General features: G+C 35.7%; 1 protein-coding gene across 2 annotated transcripts in view; it reads right to left on the bottom strand.

The window, feature by feature from the left end:
* Nucleotides 1–840: 840 nt before the first annotated feature.
* The window catches only part of MARCHF6 (membrane associated ring-CH-type finger 6), a 43,815-nt gene continuing 22,121 nt past the window's right edge, over nucleotides 841–22,534 (bottom strand). For both annotated transcript variants that reach the window (XM_058028455.1, XM_058028447.1), the window contains exons 11-26: nucleotides 21,796–21,854; nucleotides 21,111–21,191; nucleotides 19,867–19,935; nucleotides 19,676–19,750; nucleotides 18,725–18,859; nucleotides 18,143–18,262; nucleotides 15,913–16,013; nucleotides 15,080–15,217; nucleotides 13,182–13,383; nucleotides 11,749–11,818; nucleotides 10,297–10,478; nucleotides 8,829–8,963; nucleotides 6,814–6,903; nucleotides 5,283–5,415; nucleotides 4,009–4,144; nucleotides 841–2,933 (exon numbers count right to left, since the gene is read on the bottom strand). In XM_058028455.1, the coding sequence (XP_057884438.1) occupies nucleotides 2,843–2,933; nucleotides 4,009–4,144; nucleotides 5,283–5,415; nucleotides 6,814–6,903; nucleotides 8,829–8,963; nucleotides 10,297–10,478; nucleotides 11,749–11,818; nucleotides 13,182–13,383; nucleotides 15,080–15,217; nucleotides 15,913–16,013; nucleotides 18,143–18,262; nucleotides 18,725–18,859; nucleotides 19,676–19,750; nucleotides 19,867–19,935; nucleotides 21,111–21,191; nucleotides 21,796–21,854 (1,817 nt within the window). In that variant the 3' untranslated portion in view covers nucleotides 841–2,842. The remainder of the gene's footprint in view (nucleotides 2,934–4,008; nucleotides 4,145–5,282; nucleotides 5,416–6,813; nucleotides 6,904–8,828; nucleotides 8,964–10,296; nucleotides 10,479–11,748; nucleotides 11,819–13,181; nucleotides 13,384–15,079; nucleotides 15,218–15,912; nucleotides 16,014–18,142; nucleotides 18,263–18,724; nucleotides 18,860–19,675; nucleotides 19,751–19,866; nucleotides 19,936–21,110; nucleotides 21,192–21,795; nucleotides 21,855–22,534) is intronic.

The raw sequence follows: 22,534 nt of genomic DNA on the forward strand, positions 1-22,534 counted from the left end.
TGGAACTAACAACAGCATCAGATTCTCAACACACAAAGGGGACACAGTTGTGCCAGTACACACCTCCAACACCTCCAGTCAAGACCAAGGTCAACACAAATTGTGGTGGAAGAGTGCACACACACACACACACACACACCCTCTCACACACTTTCACTTTCCCACTTGAAAAGTAACAGGAGCACACACCACTCTGCATCACTCCAGCACAGATGGAAGCCACTGGTACAGGGCTCATCAGCTGTGTCAGAAACAGCCACTTACAAGCTTACTTATCAGGTTTCTATGCCAGGGGAGTACATAGCACACAATAAGGCAAACCACTGAAATTTAAAACAATTTATAAAGTACTGTTATTTAATTCCTGTTCTCTACAACCTCCATATTCTTTCGAAAATGTGTAAAAATAAGATGAGGAGATGAGATTTCTGAGAAGTTCACAATGGACAGTTCTGGAAACAAACTTTACCTGGGATCTGTAAAGCAGTGCAAATGCCGGCACAACAGTTGGATTTGAAACCAGTTTTCCATTTAAAAAAAAGCAATTACAGATACTGTAAGCTACATCAAAATAGCTGCAGTTCGCATTGCATGACTGACCTGATTTGCTGTTTTCTTTCATGACTTGTAAAATACCAGTAGAAACAGCACAAAGGCTTTTCCTTAATAAATTTTAATATTAAGACCAGTTTGTCTGGATAAAAACACAGTTACAAGTACCACACTACTGCAAATTCTGCATGATGCACAGTAGTGCTCGCAACATTTGAGTGGCAAGACCATTTTGGAACTGTTTGTGAAAGGTAGGTCAAAAACAGAATCTTGGCATAAGTAATAATGTATGTTACCAGTGAATTTATTATTGTGAAAATATATCTGTCCCACAATGTACACCACTGTAAATAATCAAATGCAATATTTATGCACATCAAAAATATATGGGGCGAATATATACTCAGTTCAGCATTAAATCAGCAACAGTAAATGAAAAAAATATTTTGGCTATTTTTCTATGATTTCATTTCACTGGAAATTTTCTAATAAATCACTCCAAAGGGTAATATTTGTGGTTCAAAACCATCAGGACAACAGTGATTCTGTAAAATAGTATGGATCTGAGAGTGACAGCCCAATCCTCCTGCCACTAGATTCAGATGCATTTGGCTTGTGCTCACTGCCTTAGAACATGAGTCCAGACACCAAAGAATGAACCACCACCATCACAGCCTGGACCACATTAGCTCACACCATGTCAGATCAGAGATGCAACAACAATAAAAGGAGATGATACTTTAAAAGCACCTGCCAGATTCTCAAGTATTAATTATATACACACATGGTAAAGTACAGAATACTGAAGGAGAGTGTACTGAATAGCAAGTTAAATGTTCCATTCACTTTCTCATTACAGCAATGGATATTCACATTTTCCACATTGGTCCAGGAAAGATACTGCAATCTAAGCATGTGATTTGATGCTACTTAAAGCTTTGAGATACTGTTATGTGTTTTCTTTATCTACATAACCCCCACCCCCAAATATTACTGCAAAAGAACTATCTACATATAGAAATAACACAGACTTGATTTGGTGGCTCTTGTTTGACTGTGTTCTTGCAAAGAAATCTGCTAACTTTTCCTTGCCTGTTTAATAGCATATGTATTTCCCTGCCCCTCAGGCCATAAATGGTACATGATAAATCACTTCCTCAGCATTATTCCTGTAAAAATTCACAGTGACCAATTCTGAGAGAATTTTTTTTGGTTGGGTTTGGTTTTTTTTTAAAGTAATTGTGCAATATAAAATTCATACTACAATTTTCAACTTTGGTAACTTACAGAAAAAAGATTTCACGCCATTTAACTAAGGATCAGGTCAGGACGTTGCTCACACTGTGCTCTTCGTGCTGTGCAAGCACATCAGTTAATGTTCACCCCTTTTCTTGAGATCCTGAAAAATTCTAATATTGATAAGAAATTGGCTACAATTTAAGTTGTGAACCTATTTAATTTTTCTCGGTACCTTTAAATACTTCCATCACCTAGCCTTAGTAAATTTTTACTTACTGCTTCAGTTAATGGATTCCTGATCCCAAAGCAAACACCCACCTACCCCCTTTCAACCAAACAGAAAAATCCAGCTGAGCCTCAACAAGTACATCTGAATTCTCAGAAGAGGAAATATTTTCTTGATTTAACAGCAACTGTACAATATTACAAACTCTGACACATGAAAAACAATCAGGCAATAGAAAAATGTACAACAGCTTTGGTGTTATACAAAATAATAAAAAAGACTGGACAGCAAGATACATAGTTCATTATGTTCTCAACACAGCAACTTCATTGCTGACTGTAAGACAGTTATTTACTTTTGATACTCTCTACGTGGCCTTTCCACTCATGAAAAATCATACTGTATTACTACAATAAGAACTGTTATGAACACCATAAAATAAGCTCCAAATTTTATAAAAACATCTTGCCTCTTCGCACTATTGCTTTGTGGCACATTGTCAACAGAACAGCAGTCCAAAATAAAGTGACAACTAGATTTAATAAATTAATATACTTTTTAAAGATGTACAATGCACATTCTTTTTAATCCAAGGTTTTAGGGTGTCAGGACACTTCTATATACACATATACAGATCTCAGACAGCATTTACAACATCAGAAAATGCAGATAAGAAACAGAGCCTTAACTGCTATCTTGATGCTACCAACAGAAGCCAAAACACTGCTGAGAGTATTATTGGGAGAGATATCCAAAGACGAGAAGAGTCTATGAAAAAAGGACATGTAAAGGCAAAGGGAAGGTCAACATGTTTAATATGACCATCTATTCTTGTGAAGACTGAGGTGGAGTTGTTGATGTGCCTGGTTTACCAGACTTCCGTTCATAATTCACAAGTCGTTGTCCAACAAGGTACCTGGGATCACAGTAAAAACAGAATTTAACACAAGAGAATACTATTTTGTAACACAAATCCACTCTATCTCCTTTGCTGCCAAAGTAATGTTTTCATTTCAATAAAAAGTTATTCTATAAATTGTAAAGGAACAACTTTAGCTGGTCCTTAAGCTTTCTTAAAGGGAAAGAAAATATCCTGATGCTACTCCATGGAAAGCTTAAGGGCTGCAGGCTTCCTTTAGTGAGATATTGAAAGAAAGTTAACTATCACAGCAGCTTAACAGTTTTCATACATTTCACATTATTCCTTGCTTCCTCTATATCACTATTCCACGCTTTTTGCCACCTAAATTTCTTTTCATGCTTCCTATTTGCATGCTAGTTCTGTGTGTACAAGAGCCCTACACACCTATGAAGTAGTTGCTAGGTCAATTGCTAATCTTCTTAATCCATAAAAAAGGAAATTAGGGTAACACCAAAAATAATTTAATAACACCAATAAAAGGTTCAATTAAGCAAGATAACCAGAAAATAATAGGAAAATTATTATTTTTATCAGGCTTCTGAGTAATACAGAGTAATAATTACTGAAAACATCAGAAAATCACTCAAAATTTGGTAAGGACAAACTATCAAAACAACTGAACATTCTTTAACAGGTTAGCTGGACTAATAAGTAGAAAGAGTAAGAAAAACAGTTATACAGAAAAGGTTGAAGAAATGGTTTTATAAGCAGCAGCTTGAGACATTATTCTAACTTCCACGTATGTTGTAATTCATTACAGTCACTTGTTATTCAAGACTACAGGTGAGACCAACAGTCAGCTTCATTTGTGGGAAAACACACTCATGTTAGACATGGGGGAGTGTCTTCCCTTTATAAAGACAGTCTATCCCTGTGTTTATCTACCTGAACCACAGATAAAACATCCGCCAAGAACACTTTGTCTGTTTTAGAGCGTCATTTGTCTACAAAACTTCTTAAAAACCCTTTTAGTCCTACGTATTTACAATGCCTGAATTTGACCTGAAGTATTCACATATATAGATACATATAAAGAGGAAAAATTTTAAAAACCCCACTATATACTCACTTGTCATTTTTAATATGTTCATAAAGGCGCTTGAACTGGCGGACTTGGAAGGACAGAATTCCCATCAAAACCACCACCATAAGCAGAAAAGGATAAATGCGTCGCTGAACGAGGTTCTGCATTTCAGCTGTAACTCCTACAAAACAAGACACAATCCTTAGACTTTGTAATACTGCTGAACTAACATATTTCTGCTTCTCTTCTTGCTTCCATACTTTTTGCTATACTGTAACTTCAGTACAAGGGCTGTGAAATAAATGACACATCCATTTACTTCAAAGATCCAATGTGACAGCTGCTGTTCTTTTTAATCTGAAGCACTATGAGTGTAAAGTTTTCCATTAACAGGGTGAAAATCCAGAGTAGAAAAAGAAAAGAGCTTATCAGTTCTTTTTGCCTATTAACTTCTGCTTATCTGCTTACTGACTTGTCCTTGTGTCAGAAAAGTCAACGCAATAAAGGTCGGCATTCAAGTGAGACTGAAGAATAAAGCGGGACTTCTTGAACATGTTAACATCAAAACTAACTAGTACAAGACAAGTCTTGATGAAAAAGCTTATATACCCTGGTTCTAATCAAATTATTTACCTCAATTATTAGGAGATAGGAAAGTCTGAAAAAACCCTATATATTTAAAATTACATTTTAATACTATTAAAACCTCAAAACAAACCCATGATTTTCACCTGTTCTAAGCTTTATTTAGAATCTCACAAGTCAGAAAAAGATGGCCTCAACTCAGTATAGCTCCTAGAGGGACTAAAATCAAAGGCTGATAGTCCAAAGAAAAAAATTAATTAATCATTCCTTTCCCAAACTAGCTAGATACCTAAAATGCATAGAGAAGAAATCAGTGTCTGCCCCTCTTCTTGAGTAAGAGGAGGGGCAGACACTGATTTCTTCGCTGCGGTGACCAGTGACAGGACCCAAGGAGCAGCCTCAAGCTGTGTTAGGGAAGGGCTTGGGCTGGGTATTAGAAAAAGGTTCTTCCCCCAGAGAGTGGCTGGGCACTGGCACAGCCTCCTCAGGGAAGTGGTCACAGCACCAAGCCTGACAGAGTTCAAGAAGCATTTGGACAATATTCCTGGAAAATGGTGTGATTCTTGGAAGTCTTTAAACATTTACACTTCTCAGCAGGAGCTTTTTGTTTGCATTTTTGTGGTGGGTTTTTTTGTTTTTTTAATAAATTAAAGCTTGAAGTTTTATTTCCACAAACATATCTACCCTGCTGTAAACCATGAGATGACAAACAGGTGTTCTGAATGCATACATACCCAGTAAAGGTACAACACCAGAAGCTATGATGTACGGCACACACAGGGAAAGTAAGAGGACAGAGATTACGGGCGCTGCCAGTTTACGGATGATGAAGTGTAAGTCAATGTTACGAATCCCATTTGCATATACCTGAAATGGAACAAGTTAGAACAGATCAATTAAGAAAGACTTGCTTTGCACTTACAGTAATAATTAGAAGGTTTAACACAATTCTCCTTATGAAAGGAAATGGGTGTTTCCATGACCACAGCTGAAGAAGGAAAAACTCTGCCAATTTACATCATGAAGGTTCCAGGAAATCATTTAAACAATGCCCAAGAGACCAACTTAAACTGGAACAGAGTTGAGATTCAGCTGCAGGAATGCAAGAGACCTTCTGAAAGATCATTTCATAGAGCTGTGGACAATGGTTCTGTGGGTGACCTGGGATCACTTTGTGCTGTTAACTTACTAGAAGAGGAGCCTGTATTGGCTAATAGAATAAATTATTACATTTTGTAATGGGCAGAAAATAGGATCCTATTTTATTTGGAGGGGCAGACCAGAGCCTCTGTACATAGAGTCTGTGCCTGAAAAAAAGGCCTCCACATTCTTAAGCTTCTCCAGTTACTACCAGAAGCTAAGGTCAAAACACAACCAGATTAAGCATGGGAAAAAAGCAGTTTTGAATGGCTACCAGCTACAGCTAAACAATGGCCACAGCCAGGCTGTGCCACAGCCTGGAAGGCTCAGGAGGGTGGGTAAACAGCCCATGGAGAGCGTTCAGAATGGAACAGGGAGCCGTGGTGTGCATCAAACATACTCCCAGACTAAGACTATATTTCTGCACTGTGGCAGCTGAAGTGATTTAATAATGGACTATGTGCTAGACTTACTCATGAGGGGCACCTTGTGTACAGAGGTTGGGACATGCACCACAGGCATCACATACAGTGCAGGGCTGAAAAATTACCTTCTGACTAACAACTGAGATACTTCATTGAGATGACAACTATGGAATTTAACAGTTATAATCAAGAAAAAAAATACTTCTAACAAAGCTACAGGCCATGTGCCTCTAAACTGCTCAGAGAAACTGTTCTGTGTTGCTTAATAATTAAAGGGGAAGAGAAATTGTGTCTTTCATCTCTAGTGATCTATGAATGGGGTAATCCCTACAGCTGCAGAGAAAGCAAAATTCTGTGTTCTTGAATTGTGGATGTAAATACTGCCCAATATTTGGACAAGTATTTGGACACATGCACTTCATCTGAAGAAATAATCATGTTTCTTTCTAATTTTATTACAAACCTGAGAAAAACGCATATATGTATACAAAGCATTTTCTTGAATTCAGATTTCTGATTTTTTGTTTTACTGTTAAGTGTACCTTAATGGATTAGGCTATACAATTTAAAAGGTTTTTACAAGACTAGTTGAATTCTACTCAATTACCCATTACTGCAAGAGTAACACTGTTTTTTGACACACAGTTAGAAACATAAAAAATGTATTTTGCAGACAATTCACATGAAGAATTTTTCCTACCTGTTCAATAACAGTTTTCAGCCACCACTGGGGACCCATCAGTGTTATGGCAGCAATTATTTTGGCATGCAGAACTCCAAGAGCCCAGTCCTAATTTTGTAAAAATGTATAGTGTGAGCAATAACATATCTTTAAAAAGTCTGACAACCAAAAGCTTTAAGAGCAATGTGTTAATATTACTTATAAGTGAAAATATAATTACTTTTCCATTTACATGGGACATTGATCCACAGAGATGACATCATCTGCAAATTCCTATGAAAAAGAGAATGCTCTCAAGATTAACTGACATCTGTAAATTTAGCTCCCTGGGACCAGGAAAATCACTACTTCTATTAAACCAAAGGCAAATACAAAATAAAAGCATTAGACTTAAAGCAATTGACTAACATTCTGGTTAAAAACTAACTTACATAAAAGGAAATTAATTTCCTTTCTCTATAGAAGAATAAAAAAAGATACAAAGATGATAACATGCATTAGGAAACAAGTTCTTCTGAAGTTTAATTATTCCCAAAACCCTACCCAATGTAAGAAAGCTTAAAGCAAAACAATGGTCTTAACAAAAAAAGTCATACTCTTTGGTGGAAAATTTTTGTTTTGACATAAACTGCACTTATTATGGTATGGAATTAGGACACTGTAACTACTGGCTTCTAGTAAACACTTCACATCGTAAGTCCATCCTTTCTGGATTACAGATATTTGTAAGAGATTTTCAACAAAACCTGCCAAAAATTAACTTTCTTAACCTGCTGGGGAAATACATTTTCTTGAACTGATTATTTAAAAAGACAACTTTTGTTAATGCCAATTCTAAAGGATTTTAAAAATTGTTACAAAAAAAGCACCAGTATTAAAGTTGATTCATGTTTATTTAAGAATGTAACCTCTGCATAACTCTTTTGGGAAAAATGGAAATTTGTCTCAATTTTGATAGTTCCTTGTTCATGTAGAACAAGTCTCAAATCACACTTATCCTATATTTTGAAGAAGTTCTGCTACATGAAAATAAAGCTTATCAGTATACTTCTTTTAAAACTTTTAAGGAACTATTATGCAATATTAAAGAATTTTTATAATCTCTACCATTACAAATTCTTTCCAAAATTGTTTGGAAACCATGATCATCTACCACTGTAATTATATGATGTCCTGATTTTCTGGTCATCTACTCAGCTCAAAAATATACTTGGATTTTAAAATAATGGAATAATTAAATTTGTAGCCAAATTCTCCTTTGCATTACGGCTTTTAAACATTTGGACATTGAAAGTAAATGAAAGCTTAGGGCAGCTTAGAAAGTCACTGTCCCTGAACACTCTCTTCTTATTTAGTAATGGCATTCTAGATGCCTGAGTTATGGTTCCCTCAGATGGGTTTGTTTGAGTTATGACTTCTAAAGTGATGGAAGCATTTGTCATTCAATCCTGTATCTTCATTTCATCTCCCAACTTGCAGGACAGAAATTTGCAGTCAGCCTGTGAGACGTGACTGAAGAGTAATAACACATAACTACCTCAAAATTTTGTATTAATGATTTGACAACTCAGGCCAAAATCAGCACGACCCTAAATAATTTAAAAATTACATTCATAATGTGCCTCATCACTGAATTAAAGTCTTTCCAGGACAAAAAAAAAAAAAATACCAGAACCTCTTGCTGCATAACTGTATGCAGAAAGCTTTCCAGCAGGATTAGAGTATGTGCATCTGTGCACACATACATATAGATATACTAACTTCTTACATAACTTTACAATTATGCTACTGGAAAAATAGCTGATCACTGAAATGCAACCTCTGATGTCATCTCACAACAGTTCAGCTTTTCATAGTTTAAATTCCTCAGCATATCCTTTTGGTTCAAATAATTCTCACATCCAGACTAGCTGCCTTTTCTCTGCCACATACAAACACATTTGTGGAAAATGCTCTGAAGCACCGAATCCACATGAAGCAAGGCAGCCCATACTCCTTACATCAACAGCAGCAAAAGAGTGGGAGCAACTGACCTGCCAGGGATAGAAGAGAGGTGTTTGATCCAAAGGAACTCTCAAAGGTGCGACAATGACCAGTTCAAACAAAAGACCAAGCAAAAGTGGAACCACACCAGCGAGCAGTATAGCCACTATCAATGTCTTCATTATCTAAAAATCCCAAGACATTTAATTAATGTATTTGCCAGAGGATTCTTAGTTTAAATTAAAAAATGTAATTAGAACATAAACACACAGCCCCGGTAAATAAACCCCAAAACTACATAAACCTCTATTTCACACATATACACTCCTAGAAACAATTTTCACTACATACATAGTTTTGCAATGCAAGTTTTCAAGATTGGTTCCTATTCCATAGGAAAAGGAATTCCAGAAAAAATAATGACTGTGCCTACTAGTATTCATATAGTTCTAAACCACAGTCACACTGACTGTTATCAATAGGGAATACTGTCCAAAGGCACTTCAATATATTGCATATGCTCGCTCATATGTTGGGAAATTAAAAAAAAAATCCAAGGCTGCAAATTTTTTCTCTGGAACAAAACCAACCTTAAAAATTCAGTCATTATGGAATATTTGACTTAAAAATGTAGGACTCAGAACACAGTATTTGAATCTTTCTTCTAAAATTCTCCTAATTTAACTGCATCATACAAAGTAGCCTGACTTAATCAAGATAATAAGAAGTAACAAAGAACAAGTAGAAATTAAGCTTTAGCTATGAATTTTCTTGAAGAAGCTAAAATCAAAATGATGGATGAGGTATTTGGGAAACATGGTAGTACATGAAGAACATGTACAGTGTAACAATTCAATAAACACATTAAAATGTCCATAACAAGATACATTTAGGCTATTGATGTTTAAAGGAACTAGCAAGAAATCTACTACAGAAATCCTCAAAATCAACACCAAGATAAAAAGTTGGGGTATGAATTTGTTTTCAGGCTGAGACTGCCAACTCCTTATAATTAATATTTTTGAGGAAAATATCTTTATTTTCCTTTGCATGGAAAGGAAATGCAAGTTCAACAGCTGATAAAGATCTTCCTGAAAATATGCATCAAGCTACTTTGTAGAGATATGGTCATCATCATCTATCAGCTTTATTAGGTTTTCCCATTTGATAATTTCATGTAACTAAACAAGTAAATAGTTAAGTTTCCAGGTGTATGTGAAAATGTAAATGTTTTTGAGAACATGTAACATATGCCATAATAATGCAATAAATTCACTTTTAAAGGAAAACAGAAAAACATACACATATATTTAAACATATATACACAAACATATTTACACTGATTGCCTTCCAAAAATAGTTAGCCTAGGCAATGGGAACGTAAGCTGCAAAAGCTTCAAAATGGTCTGAAAAGCAAAATGTAGTACATATGACATAGTAAAGCCTCCAAGCAAAAAATAAAACAAGTGCCATTAGCTAAATTTTGGTAGTTCAGTAGAACTTTTTCTCAAGACTCACCATGAGAGACCATTCTTTGACCTTCTGGAAAATGACTCTACGACCCTGTGGCATCCAGGCCACCAGCACTGTCACAGCTCGGATAGTCAGCCAGCAGACATAGAGACCACAGGCAGCTGTGTACAGCTCATGGATTTTGGCAGTCCCCGTCCAAAATGACATTAACCACCGGCCAGCAAACACTGCAAACACAAGCACTGTTACATACAGTAATGCTTCTGGACCTATTAGGGAAGGATGCTCATTAAAAAAGTACTTAGCAAATATATTTGAAATATTCCTGCATAAATATTATTCCTCATAAAACAGTTATTTTGGTACTATACTCGTAATGCGTAAAGGTATGAAGTATTATGCAAAGGGCTTCAAAAATTATGCCAAATAAACACATAGAAATCCTTTTCCACCTAAATTTTCATTAGGACAGCAATTTGACCTGAGCTACAGCAAAACAAAGCACTGTTCAGAGCCTAAATACTGATCTTCAGAACTGCAACAGCGATCATGCATTAGTGTGTAAGCTTGAACTTAAATTATACGAGCTATCTTTGGGTCGTTTCACTGTCTCATGTAATTTTTTAAGACTTACTGATGGGGCTTCTGAAGTTCTCTGACAAAAATGGGAGACTGATTTGCTACAGTTCATTTTTTAATAGTGTTTTCATTTCCCTAGTATTACAGTGGAATTATTTTATGTCCTACTACTAAAACAATCACAGAATTTATAACTTTGATCTTAACTCATTATTGACTTTAGGATCATTAGTAGAAGAAATAAATTACATGGTATTACAGCAGACAGGTTATGAAATTCTTCATTAATAGAAGAAGGTAATAAATTACATAGTATTACAGCAGACAGGTTATGAAATTTATGCTGGTTGACATGGCTTCATTTACTCCAAATTATTTTTAAAAATACCAAGTGTTCTTGAAGTACTTATTTGGACATTTTAAAGTGATATACATGCCACTTCACAAAATCTCCTAGTGATGTGTCAAGATCACAGAAGGATAGAGTATCTCAAGTTGGAAGGAACTCCTAAGGATCATGGAGTCCAACCCCCTGCTCCTCGCAGTACTCAAAAATGGCACCTTCAGAATATTTAATTAAAGAAAATACTGTAGAAGACCTGGTAACAATCTACATATTTTCCTTCTCGAAACAGTAAAACAGGTGCAAGAATTTCAATTATTTTCCAGTCAATACTACTGAGATTGAAGCACTTGAAGCCCTGTCCTCAGAAGAAAATTATTCTACAACAAAAAGGGAATGGCAATCTCCGTTGTTTAGATTTTTAGATTACAATTTGATGACAAATTATTAAAAATTAAACTAGTTTCCATATTTTTGCCTTTTGATTTCAAACAATGGTTTCAAAACATCTGCCATGGTTGGCCATGGCAACATACTGAGTTGTTCTTAATGATAGTTTACTGTAATAGACTCACCTGGTAAGGTAAGGCAGATAAGACTAGCAATCAGTAATGTTATGCACATGAAAACAATCAAAAGAAATATCTGAAAAAGGGGAAAAAAAAGGAAGGGAAGTGCATAAGAAAGTTATTTAACCAAACCCCAAGAAATCCCAGCACAAAAAATACATTATCCTAGAAAGGCAGCTAAACTAGGATGTTCAAATACTAACTGATGTTTCACTATAAATAAATCAGCAAAAAGAAACCTAACCCCAGTACATGCAGAACACCTGCAGTGTTGTGTATTTCTAAGACTTTCCATTAACTGTTCCAACATTAAAAAATATCATATGAATCCAGAATGACTTAAGTTCTTTGCTTTGTCACATAAAAAAAGACCACCTCAATTTCTGCACTGAGCAGCATGACTCCTATATAATCCTGAAAGATTTCTAGCTCTGTATGCCACATAAGCAAGACAGTGGTTTTAAAAGGAAAACGCTGCTGACAAAGTTCTTCCAGATGTGCTCAGGTTTCTGTGACCAGAAGCTGACAGTGAAGCTGATTACTCCTCAGCCAGGTTTTCACCTTACCAGAGAATTACTATGTACTTGACTTTTTTAAATATTTTTCAAGCACCAGGTGCTATGAAGTTCTGCTTCACTAATTATCAAAGCCACACAACAAGCAAGCTTGCTATGGGACAGCTAACACCTTATTCCAACAGACTGCCAAGAGACAGTTCAATCTGGAACAGACTTTCCTTGACAAGACATTTGGGTATAAAGGAAGGAACCTTCAGATGCAATACCACACTGACCCAATGTTAGCCATTACTTCCATTCTTCAGCTACACCTCAAACCACACTAAGTGAGCTGTGGTGCAGTTTATATTTAACTCAGAGTTCTACTAACAACAAAACAGCTATCTATTTTAAGCTGTATATTGTTCTAGAAATGTAAGTATTTGCCAATAAAATTTCCTTTCTAATTTTAAGGATTTATAACTTTCAAGCATTATATGATGCCTTTCTATGTTTAATACAGATGTAGAAGCAACAGAAGTTCTCTGTTTATTTTCTTAATAAAGCAAAATCATTCTAAACACCCTTCAGCTACAAGACCAAAGTATGCCCCCTTGAAAGCCATGCCTTGTTAGAGGCACACCTGAACTACCTGTTTGAGAGGGGCTTATTGTCTTTCTCTCCATTACTTAGTGTAAAGAAAATAAGATGTAATTGACACATAATACTCAACATATATGGGATCTGTAAATAAAATTGTAATTGAAGATCTTACAGGCTTATATATATATGAGCACGACTGCAACTCTATGTTTTGAAAGCTGCAAACCATATAAAACAGGACCCACCGTGTGATTCTGACAACATGGGCTAAATCTTTCTTAGAAAAGAAAACTTCTCAAATGCCTTTTTCTTTTCTCTTGATGTGTTAGGTATACATACCCTGAGTGGGAATTTTAAAGGCCTACGATAAGGCTGGAAACCCACAGGTCCTCCCTGTTGAAGTATGGCTTGATGGGCCGCATGGAGACCTTCTCCCACAACTGGAATGGCATTATTATTGCGAGCATGCTGGTTGTTAGGTTGCTGATTTGCATTGTTTTCGTTCTCTTCCTGATCACCAAGTAGGTAAGAATGAAGATCCCTGCAACAGTCAAAATTTCAGTTTTGTTCTGTTTGGTATGAATGAGAAACTTACAGAAATATAGGCCTACCCAGAATCCATACAGGTTGTACAAAACTAATACAGGAGTGCTGGCAGAATCTTGATTAAGTAAAATAAGCCTTTTTTGGTGACATACTCAATATCATCATAAACACGATATAGAAGGGAAGTGCTGCTGTGGATGCAGTCAGAATCCCATCACAAGGGAAGATCACGTATCTGTTTGACTGCTTTAAAAACACCACCTGGTATTAAAGGTGTTGTGCACATGAAAGGAAAATGACATGGATATTTCAGTTCATGTAAGCACACAGCTCTACTAACAGCTCTTATGTTACCATCACCAAGCTCTATAGGAAACAAGGGCCTTCAAACCTAAACCATACAAGGATGGTGCTGCATTGCTATGGACGTGCTGTCAAACTGCAGAGGCAGGCAGAGCCTTTCAAGAAGATTCTAAATTGCTCAAACCTGTTCACAGCTTTTTAAGAATATCAATCCTAGGAAAAAATCAATCTACTTAAAAATTATTCTGTTGATGTTTTCCACACATACAATTAGCAAAATTTGAGTCTGATTAAAACTGAATATTTAGAACTTAGTTTTCCTCAGCTTTAGCAGAGTAAAGTATGTGCAGATATTCTATTAGCAATGAAATTTACCCAACAGTTTGCTTTTTGGGAACGACAGAGCAGAAGATTTTCATATGTGCTAAACTAAAATTACTGAGGAGGTAATTTGCAATTGTCCTAAAGAGCGGCAACAGTGGAGTAAGAAAAGTCATTTCTATCATAATCTCTAAAACTCTCGTGTTACACTATACTTAAACATAATCAAAACTTGGAAAATAATTAAAACTTCTTCAAAATGTAAACCAAGAGAAGAGGAGGTGAGCAGAGTTTCTTTATGAGAAACTAAAATAAACATTTTGGGTTACAGTGAAGAAAAAATCTTTCATTCATTCACTCACTTTCTCAGACATAACTTGGCAAAGAATAATTCCTTATTCTAAGAGTGCAACATGGTGGGAGAATGCCAATATCCTATGAAGTTAAACTGAAAACTGTACAGAAACAAAATCAACCTTACTTTTTTCTTGACTAATTTGGCAAACAAGTGATGAACTAAAAAATAATTTCAAGTGCTAGAACTCTGCCTGGCAGTACATTAACTTACTTTATTTGACAAAGAAATGGTTTTATCCTTCTCTAAAATCTGAACTTGCAACTTTAAAACCACTAATTTAAGTTGCTTACTTCTTCAGCTCAACGTTCTAAATTATTTTTCTTTATTTTTCCTTCTTATAGTAAGAAATCTAAGAAGTGCACATGAATTTTATTTAGATGATTCATGGAAACACACTGCTGATATTTATATCCTTATTTTCATATAATAAGGGAGTGAAGAAGATATCAGTCATACTTTTACAGATTTCTTTCACTAAGCAAATGCTGTAATGGTATACCAAAAGAATTACTTGTCAAAGGCTAGTCCAGAAGTATGTACATCTACTGCTTAGAAGAAAGCAATCACTATAGAAGTTTTTCATAATGTCTTTATCTGTAGAAAAGCTATTAAACCTACTTGTTGGGATAACCTTTTGGAAAGCTCCCCTCATGTGTAAAGGCCCAACTGGGAACAGTGGTAGTAGCTGATTTTGGATTTCTGTACTTACAGCAAGTATCCAGCAGTAACAGTCCATGCTCGTACAAGACCTTTCAACCACTGTCTTGTATGTCCTTGCTCTAACAAAGCTGGAAGCACCACCTGAAGCAAAAGCAGCTCTAGGGAAAGTTCACTTACTGGAGCGTCACTGGAAACAATGGAAAGAGCACAAAATCAAACACAAGGAACATCCCAATAGAAATATTTTACACTGAATCCTATTAATGCCACTACAATACAAAAACACATTGTATTTTGCCAAAAAGGAAAATTCTTCATTTTTTGTTATGGTTTTTCCCTATATACTACCCTGAGCAGAGAGGTTAGCCACTTCAGCTTATAACAAATTTAGGAAAAAAACATTGAGAAAGATTATATCTAAGAATATAGTATGCATCCCTATTTGCATCTATAATTACTCTTTGAATTATTTTTCAGAAATACGAAAAAACTGCTACCATTAAAAAAATGCAGTTACAGATATTCTTTTACTCCTGAAGCAATGACAATCAAGAATGAGTGTGTTACAAAAGCAAACACAAAAGGAACTTCACTATCAGAAAATTGAAATGGGAAGTGTTTTGAGGGCATAAAGCCCCAAATAGTTATCTTTATGGAAGGAATACAAAATTCTTCTTTTTTCAAGCGGCTTTTAATTTGTCACATTGTATGATGCAGCCATGTCCTTTACCCTTTACTTCTCTTAGAACAACGAAGATTAGATTAATGGAAGACAAAATAACCTAACAAAAAGTGTTACTTTAATGCTCAGGGAGAGCAAATACACTTTTTCCAGTTATACAAACATTAAAAAATCCCCATCTTTTTAAAATAAATGCTCACCTGTAGAGCATAACATTATATGGAAGAAAGTTAGGCAGGAGATACTTAATAATGCGTATAGGAAGCCAGAGCATGAGTAGTACAATTGATCCAAAGACAATCTGCAATTATAAAGTAAACAAATTAGTCCAAAAAGTAGAAACTACCAAACCTAGTTTCCCACTCATCTCTGACATGTTCCCTGGGGTAGTGGGCTAGCCCAGGCTAACAGCTGAATGCCTTCCCAGCTGCTTGCTTATTCCCCTCTTCAGCTGAAGGGGAAGGCAAAACAGAAGGCAGGCAAGACTGAGATAATGGCAATTTACTAGAGAAAGCACCAAGTAAGCAATCAAAATAGTAAGAATCCACTCTCTACTTCCCATCAGCAGACAGACAAGCAACAATTTCCTGGGAAGTCAGGAAGGCAAACACCATAACCATGAACATCCCCTCCCAACCTCCTTTCTCACAGCTTTTACTGCTGAGCACGATGTCATATCCCTCTGGTCAGTTCAGGCCAGCTGTTCCAGGGATACCCTCCTTCCAGCCTACAGCTTGTTCACTGGAGGTGAGGGAGCAGGGCAGAGCAGCAAAGAAAATGCCTGGATGCTGAGCAAGTACTGTCCAGCCATAGCCAACAGGCCTGTGTCAGCAACACTGTTCCAGCTGCCCATTCAGGTGCAGAAGGACATCTGAAGACACTATGAAGAAATTCAAATCCATCCTAGGCACACCAGTTGACTGTGATGCCCTTGCCAAATAGGACTGCAGCTGAATAAGCACCAGAATAAGCCTCCTGACAGCTAGAGCAATGTCAGAGAGTTCTTTCTTCCCCTTCCCCAACAACAGGATTGCTTATTTTGTATTCCTCTCTTTTCTAAGTGGCTGACTTCTTAGGCAACCTGCTGAAGCATCAAAAGACCTTTCAGTTCCTATTTCTTCACATTTCAAATTGACTGAAAGACCAAAATTCAGTAGGGGACATCAAGTGCCTGAAGACAATGCACTTTTATGATTCCTGTTTCCTTAAGGAAGCCGATGAAAAATTAAGTACATTTTAAAAAATGTAGTATTACATTTTTACATTAATAAAAATTAAGTACATTCTTACATTTCATATAAATAAAATAGACTAAAGATGTGAAAAAAAAATTGTGTTTAACTAGGTCAAATAGAAAAATCCCCTTCTTGAAAAATAATAGTTTATGTCATACACGAGACATCTCTTTAAAATACAGAAAGATAAACAGAGCTTGAAAGGTGTGATTTATTCTTTGAAATGGTAAATGATTACCATTCTGGACCCCATATTTTAGCACGAGGCTAGTGAAAATTCTGAATTAATCAGCTGAGCAAGTCAAAAGGTGAAGTTCAAGTAACTGCCTGTTCAACACTTATGTGTGACAACATAAGTGAGATCATGAGCAACCAGTAGATCTTGGCTTGTATTTGGGCCACCTGATGTACCATGAAATTTCATGCAACTGAAGAATTACCATTATCTAAGGACAGAATACTCAGAAAGGTGGAAAGGTCAACTCCACTCATACTGAAGGGCTCTCTAACAAACCAGGATCTCTCTGAGCTTTCACTGCTTAAAGCAGCTCAGGTGTAACAACACAGTACATCAAACAATGTTTCTGGTGTGTCAGCTTACACAGTTCATGTAACATTTATGTCAAAGATGGTCTGCGACCCTTCCTTCACTGCATGCTCAGCAGTGCTCAGCAAACCTCAGACAAACAACCAAAGGGAAAAAACTCTCAAAGTTTTCACTGTCTTACAGTGATAATCTGGAAACAGCCACCACTGGCTACAGCAGCAGACTCCAATCCAGAATCTGTCCAGAAAATTACTCTCTCTGCTGCACTACTTTGGCTGAACTGGACACACAATGTTTACTGCAGTAACTGAGGGCATCATGAAAGTTATGCGATTTACAATAATCATTATAACAACACTTGTTTTCTGAATATCCAAACATTTTCTGGGACTTAGCATAAGATACTTGGTTTAGAAGAGAGCTCTGAAGTACAACCAACTCTCCTCAAACCCCTGCTCTGAGCAGACCCACATACATCAGGCTGCTAAGAACCATATCTTATTGAGTTTGAGTATTGAAAGATGCAGATTCTGCTGGCAACCTGTTCCAGTACCAGTTCACTTCCATGGTGAAAATGTTCCTCTTTATATACACAGTACATATGAAGCTATATTTCCAAATAAAGAAATCTTTTTGACAAGTCCTCACCACTGATAAGATAAACCTCCTGAGATGTCTATAGATGGGCAAGTGAATCATTTCCTGCACAGGATTGAAGTCTGGATCATTCAAATTCCTGAGAAACCATAAGACACCAGGTCTCAATACCTGAAGTAGGAAATAAAAAAAATATGAGGACAACATAATCTTTGTATTTATTTTTCATTTTGAACAACACTGCTGCAGAAAATAAGCTTTACCATAATAGGGATATTGGTTGAACAAGATTCACCAAAATTGCACAGAAATAGAACAGGGAACTAGAGAACTAATAACCAAATACAAGCTTAATTTTCAAGTACTGATTGATCTTCAACAACTAAAACATATTTGGATTCATTTGAAGGCAACGCTCAGATTTAACAGTTAAACAAAAATCTCTAAGTAAAATGTACTCAAAATCATAATTTTTCCACTACAGTAAGTACCAGCATGGCCCTTTTTACATAAAACTGAATCCAATAGACACACAAAAAATGGTAGAAGCAACACCCACACATGAAAGATTTAACAGTTCTGTATATAAGCCTCTAACTGTGTTACATACCAATCTTGCTTTTACAGACTCACCTCTCTTAGCAAAAGGATGAAGGATGCAAAATAGAAAACATAAACCATTCCAACCAACCAATGCAGAAACATTGTGGTGCCTGGGGCAGACTGAAAGCTCAATTCTCTGTCTTTTAGAGTGGCATCAAACATCTCCTAGAAGAAGGTAAGTAGTAGACAAATTTGAATAAAGTTTGGCAAACATCCACACGTACTCATTTTGTTTACCCCAGTTAAATATATATACTAAGCATAATTTAAATGTTTGCTTTAACACATAAATACAATTTATAGAAAAAAGGGATTATTTATGATAAGAACAGCAAATAAAGATCAATACCTGATCAAATTATTTCTTCTGAAAGAAGAAATATGTGAACTCAATCACTAACAGACTCTAGATAAATTATAAATCAATTCAAACAAAGTGACACTATGATGGAAGCAAATAATTCCTAAGTAAAATTCTATTTCTACCAAGGTTGAAAAAAACTAATTTTGTCAATTTCAAATTCATCACTCAGTATTTTTCAGGACAGAAAAACTGTCCTCAATTCCAAACAAGTGCAGCAAAGATCTTTTTCGAAACAGAAAGAGACTGGACAACTTAAAATACAAAGTCATTACCATTCCACATAAGATGGCTACATAAAGAGGTTTATTCAGAGCACAAGTTTGCCTATAAGTAAGCTCATTATCACAGTGATCTTGTAACAGCACTAAAAAGGATTAGGATCTTGTGATTTTAGTAATAGCATGTTAATTTGTATTTAGTAACATAAAAAACCCCAAAATTAGCATTAGGCAGTACCTAAAAAACTTGAGAAATTTCCCTCTGGAAATGCTGTTTATGAAAACAGAAGAGTGCTGTCAAACTCACATTAACAGCTCTCTTCGCATCAGAACTTTTTTTTTCTGCTTCAAATATAAACAGCTACAAAAGATTTTATCATTATTTGTTTCTGTTCTTACCAAGGAGCATATATCCAACCACCAGCCACAGATGAGAGGAAACACACCAATTTCAACCACCACTAACAAGGAAACCTTTAGGAAAAGACAGAAAATAACATCTCACTAGTTTAACAAAAATTGCTAAGAAAATGATAATGTCAGCTTAAAATGAGAGGGTTTTTTTTCTGCACACAAAAAATTAGGATTACCTTGACAACAATATAGCAAACTCCTAGTAAACGACGTGATCGCTGAAACTTAACAAGAGCTGCCAAACCCTGAATAACTTTGTCAAGAAAATAGCACTGGAAAACATTTTGTAATAGTCTAATATCAAACATTATATTACACTGATTTTAGCAATAGGAAATTCTATAAAAGAGAAAAATCAAATAGTAAGTAGGTGTACTATCAGGATTCTCTTTCCAAAACTGGCTGTGACTCCAGTAGTCATGATCTGGTGTGCTGAGTAACATCCCTAAACATGCATCTAAAGTAAATAAATATCAATTAATAATAGGACCTTTCTTAAATTAAACAACCAGCAGTTTTCTCGAGAAATAAATAGTTGTCTCTGAAAACATCTGCTACAAATAAGTAAATTTAAAAATTTAAGACCTATTTTAAATAGCAGCTTTCCCTTCACTGCTGTGTAAATCAAATTCTCACCTTTTTCAAGAAAAGTTGGATGCAATTGCACTTTGGGAGTTTGTTTTGGGTTTTTTTTTTTTTCAGGAGGCAAAACCTACATGCTAATCTACTAATGCTTTACACATGCACTGCACATCAGTATACTGATGTGGAAAGGCAATGTTAACTTCATTTACTTTTGCACAGAAAGCTGGTAACAAGTGTATATTCTTCCAAATTGAAGCTGATGTAAAAAACCATGCAGCTTGACTGCAGCTTTCTTACTTGAGACCAAATAAATCCTTCCAGCTTCCAGTACTTTATTTTCTACATCTAAGAGAAAGTAGTTTTCTCTGAGAAAGTAATAATGAGAAAGAAATTCTTGCTGCAAACTCTCAGTAGTTCAGAGACATAACAAAGAAACTAAAATAATTCTTATTCAAAAAACTGGCAGGATCAAAAATATTTGAATAAATTTCCCATCATACCTCCTTTTATAATCGCTCTGCTGGAACTACAGTTCACAGCAGAAGCCTACAGATAGTGAGGAAAAAATGATTCTACACTCTTCTTAGACAGACTTTCAAGCAAACATAAAAGCCCTTGATTGTGTTGCTAAGCATGTGACAGTATTTGAAAGCAGGCAGTCACACTGACAACTTCTAAATCTCCGAGAGAACAGAAGAGATCTTTCCTTCCAATTTCACCAAAAGAGCAGAGAAAAATGGTGAGTTAAGTGCACCTACATCACCTCCACAAAGCACAGTCAGAAAAAATTATTGACACATAAATCTGAACCAGGTAAGTACTGACAAAAGGATACATGACAAACAATTAGAGTCACTGCTAGAAGAACATATCCCACTATAGTTGTAATCAGGCCTTCAAAGTGAGATGCTTGGACCTGGAGCAAAGAGGAAAACAGGTGAAAGTTTATCAGTCTCTTAGAAGATTACATGTCCTTTTTATGTAACTAAGATAAATTCCAAATTTCAACTCTTCAAGAAGAATGCCAAGTTTCTCTAGTTTTTACATATTTTAATAATCTACCATCATTGTACTTCATCAAGAATAGATAATGTTTACATTTACATTACAACTGCTTTCTTCAAACCCAAAACAACCTTAATATATGAAACAAAAAGTGCCACCTTACACTGTTTCATTCATCCCCTAGTTTCCCCATCTCAGTATCATCCATTATGAAACTTGGTAAACAAGTATAAAATGTACACAAGGAACAAGAGGTTGTTAAAAAACCCTGAAGACACACACAGTTTTTACAAATAGTAAAAACTTGACTTGAGATGTAAATAATGGAGGAAGTGGAAAAGAGTGGGACAACATTTTCAATCATATATTCAAAAAGGCTGAAGAACTAGTAAGAAGACATACTCAAAGTTACTTTTGCAACCACAAATAGAAAATGGAAAGATGCTACAAAAATATTGTGATTGAATAAACAGTGGTAGTTTATTTTTCATTTGCAATTATAAAACAGTACTCACATATTCCTCAAAGCCCAGGCCAACAATGGAGAAGTGACCAATGTGGTATGGACAAAATGCTGTATAATGTAAGCAGAAAGGAGAAAAAAAGGCCATGAAAACTGGTAAATGGACCCTTATTTGCAGGATGAATATTATAACATGGTCTTATTCTACCTCTTGTAAATTTCATGAAAAAAATACAAAAAATAATTTCTGTGCAAGTATTTGCAAGTGTTAGATTCCTATAATTTTACAAACACTGGAAATCAGATCATAATTTGCACTTAAGGACTAAAACAATATAAAACTACACAGAATAAGAGGACAGTCTTTTCCTTCTTACTTCACATTGCACTCTGTAAATTAATTCCACTTTTCAGAGTTATGTACTAGGATGGCATCTGTCAGACTCCTGAAGGAACCTATGCTGTATATTCATTTTTTCCCGTGCACTAAAAGATTTCAGTAGCCATTTTACAGCCTGGTGAGATGGGACTTGCTTTAGCAAGGCTTCAGTTCCAGTACTTTAATTCTTAAGAATACTTAAAATATTGTGAAAAATGGAAGCCCTGCAGAAATTTGCAGAGGGAAGAGGAGGTGGAGAAAGATGACACCCAGTGAAGGGATGAGGAGCAACTGAGAAGTCTTTTACTTTGAATTAATGTACTGAAAACTGTTCATTATTCCTGAGAACTCACTCCTGACCATTCTGAGGTTTCAGGGGAAATGCATTAGAAAACACAGCACTTCCCCATTT

Source organism: Melospiza georgiana, chromosome 1, assembly GCF_028018845.1.
Source record: "Melospiza georgiana isolate bMelGeo1 chromosome 1, bMelGeo1.pri, whole genome shotgun sequence".
NCBI lineage: Eukaryota > Metazoa > Chordata > Aves > Passeriformes > Passerellidae > Melospiza > Melospiza georgiana.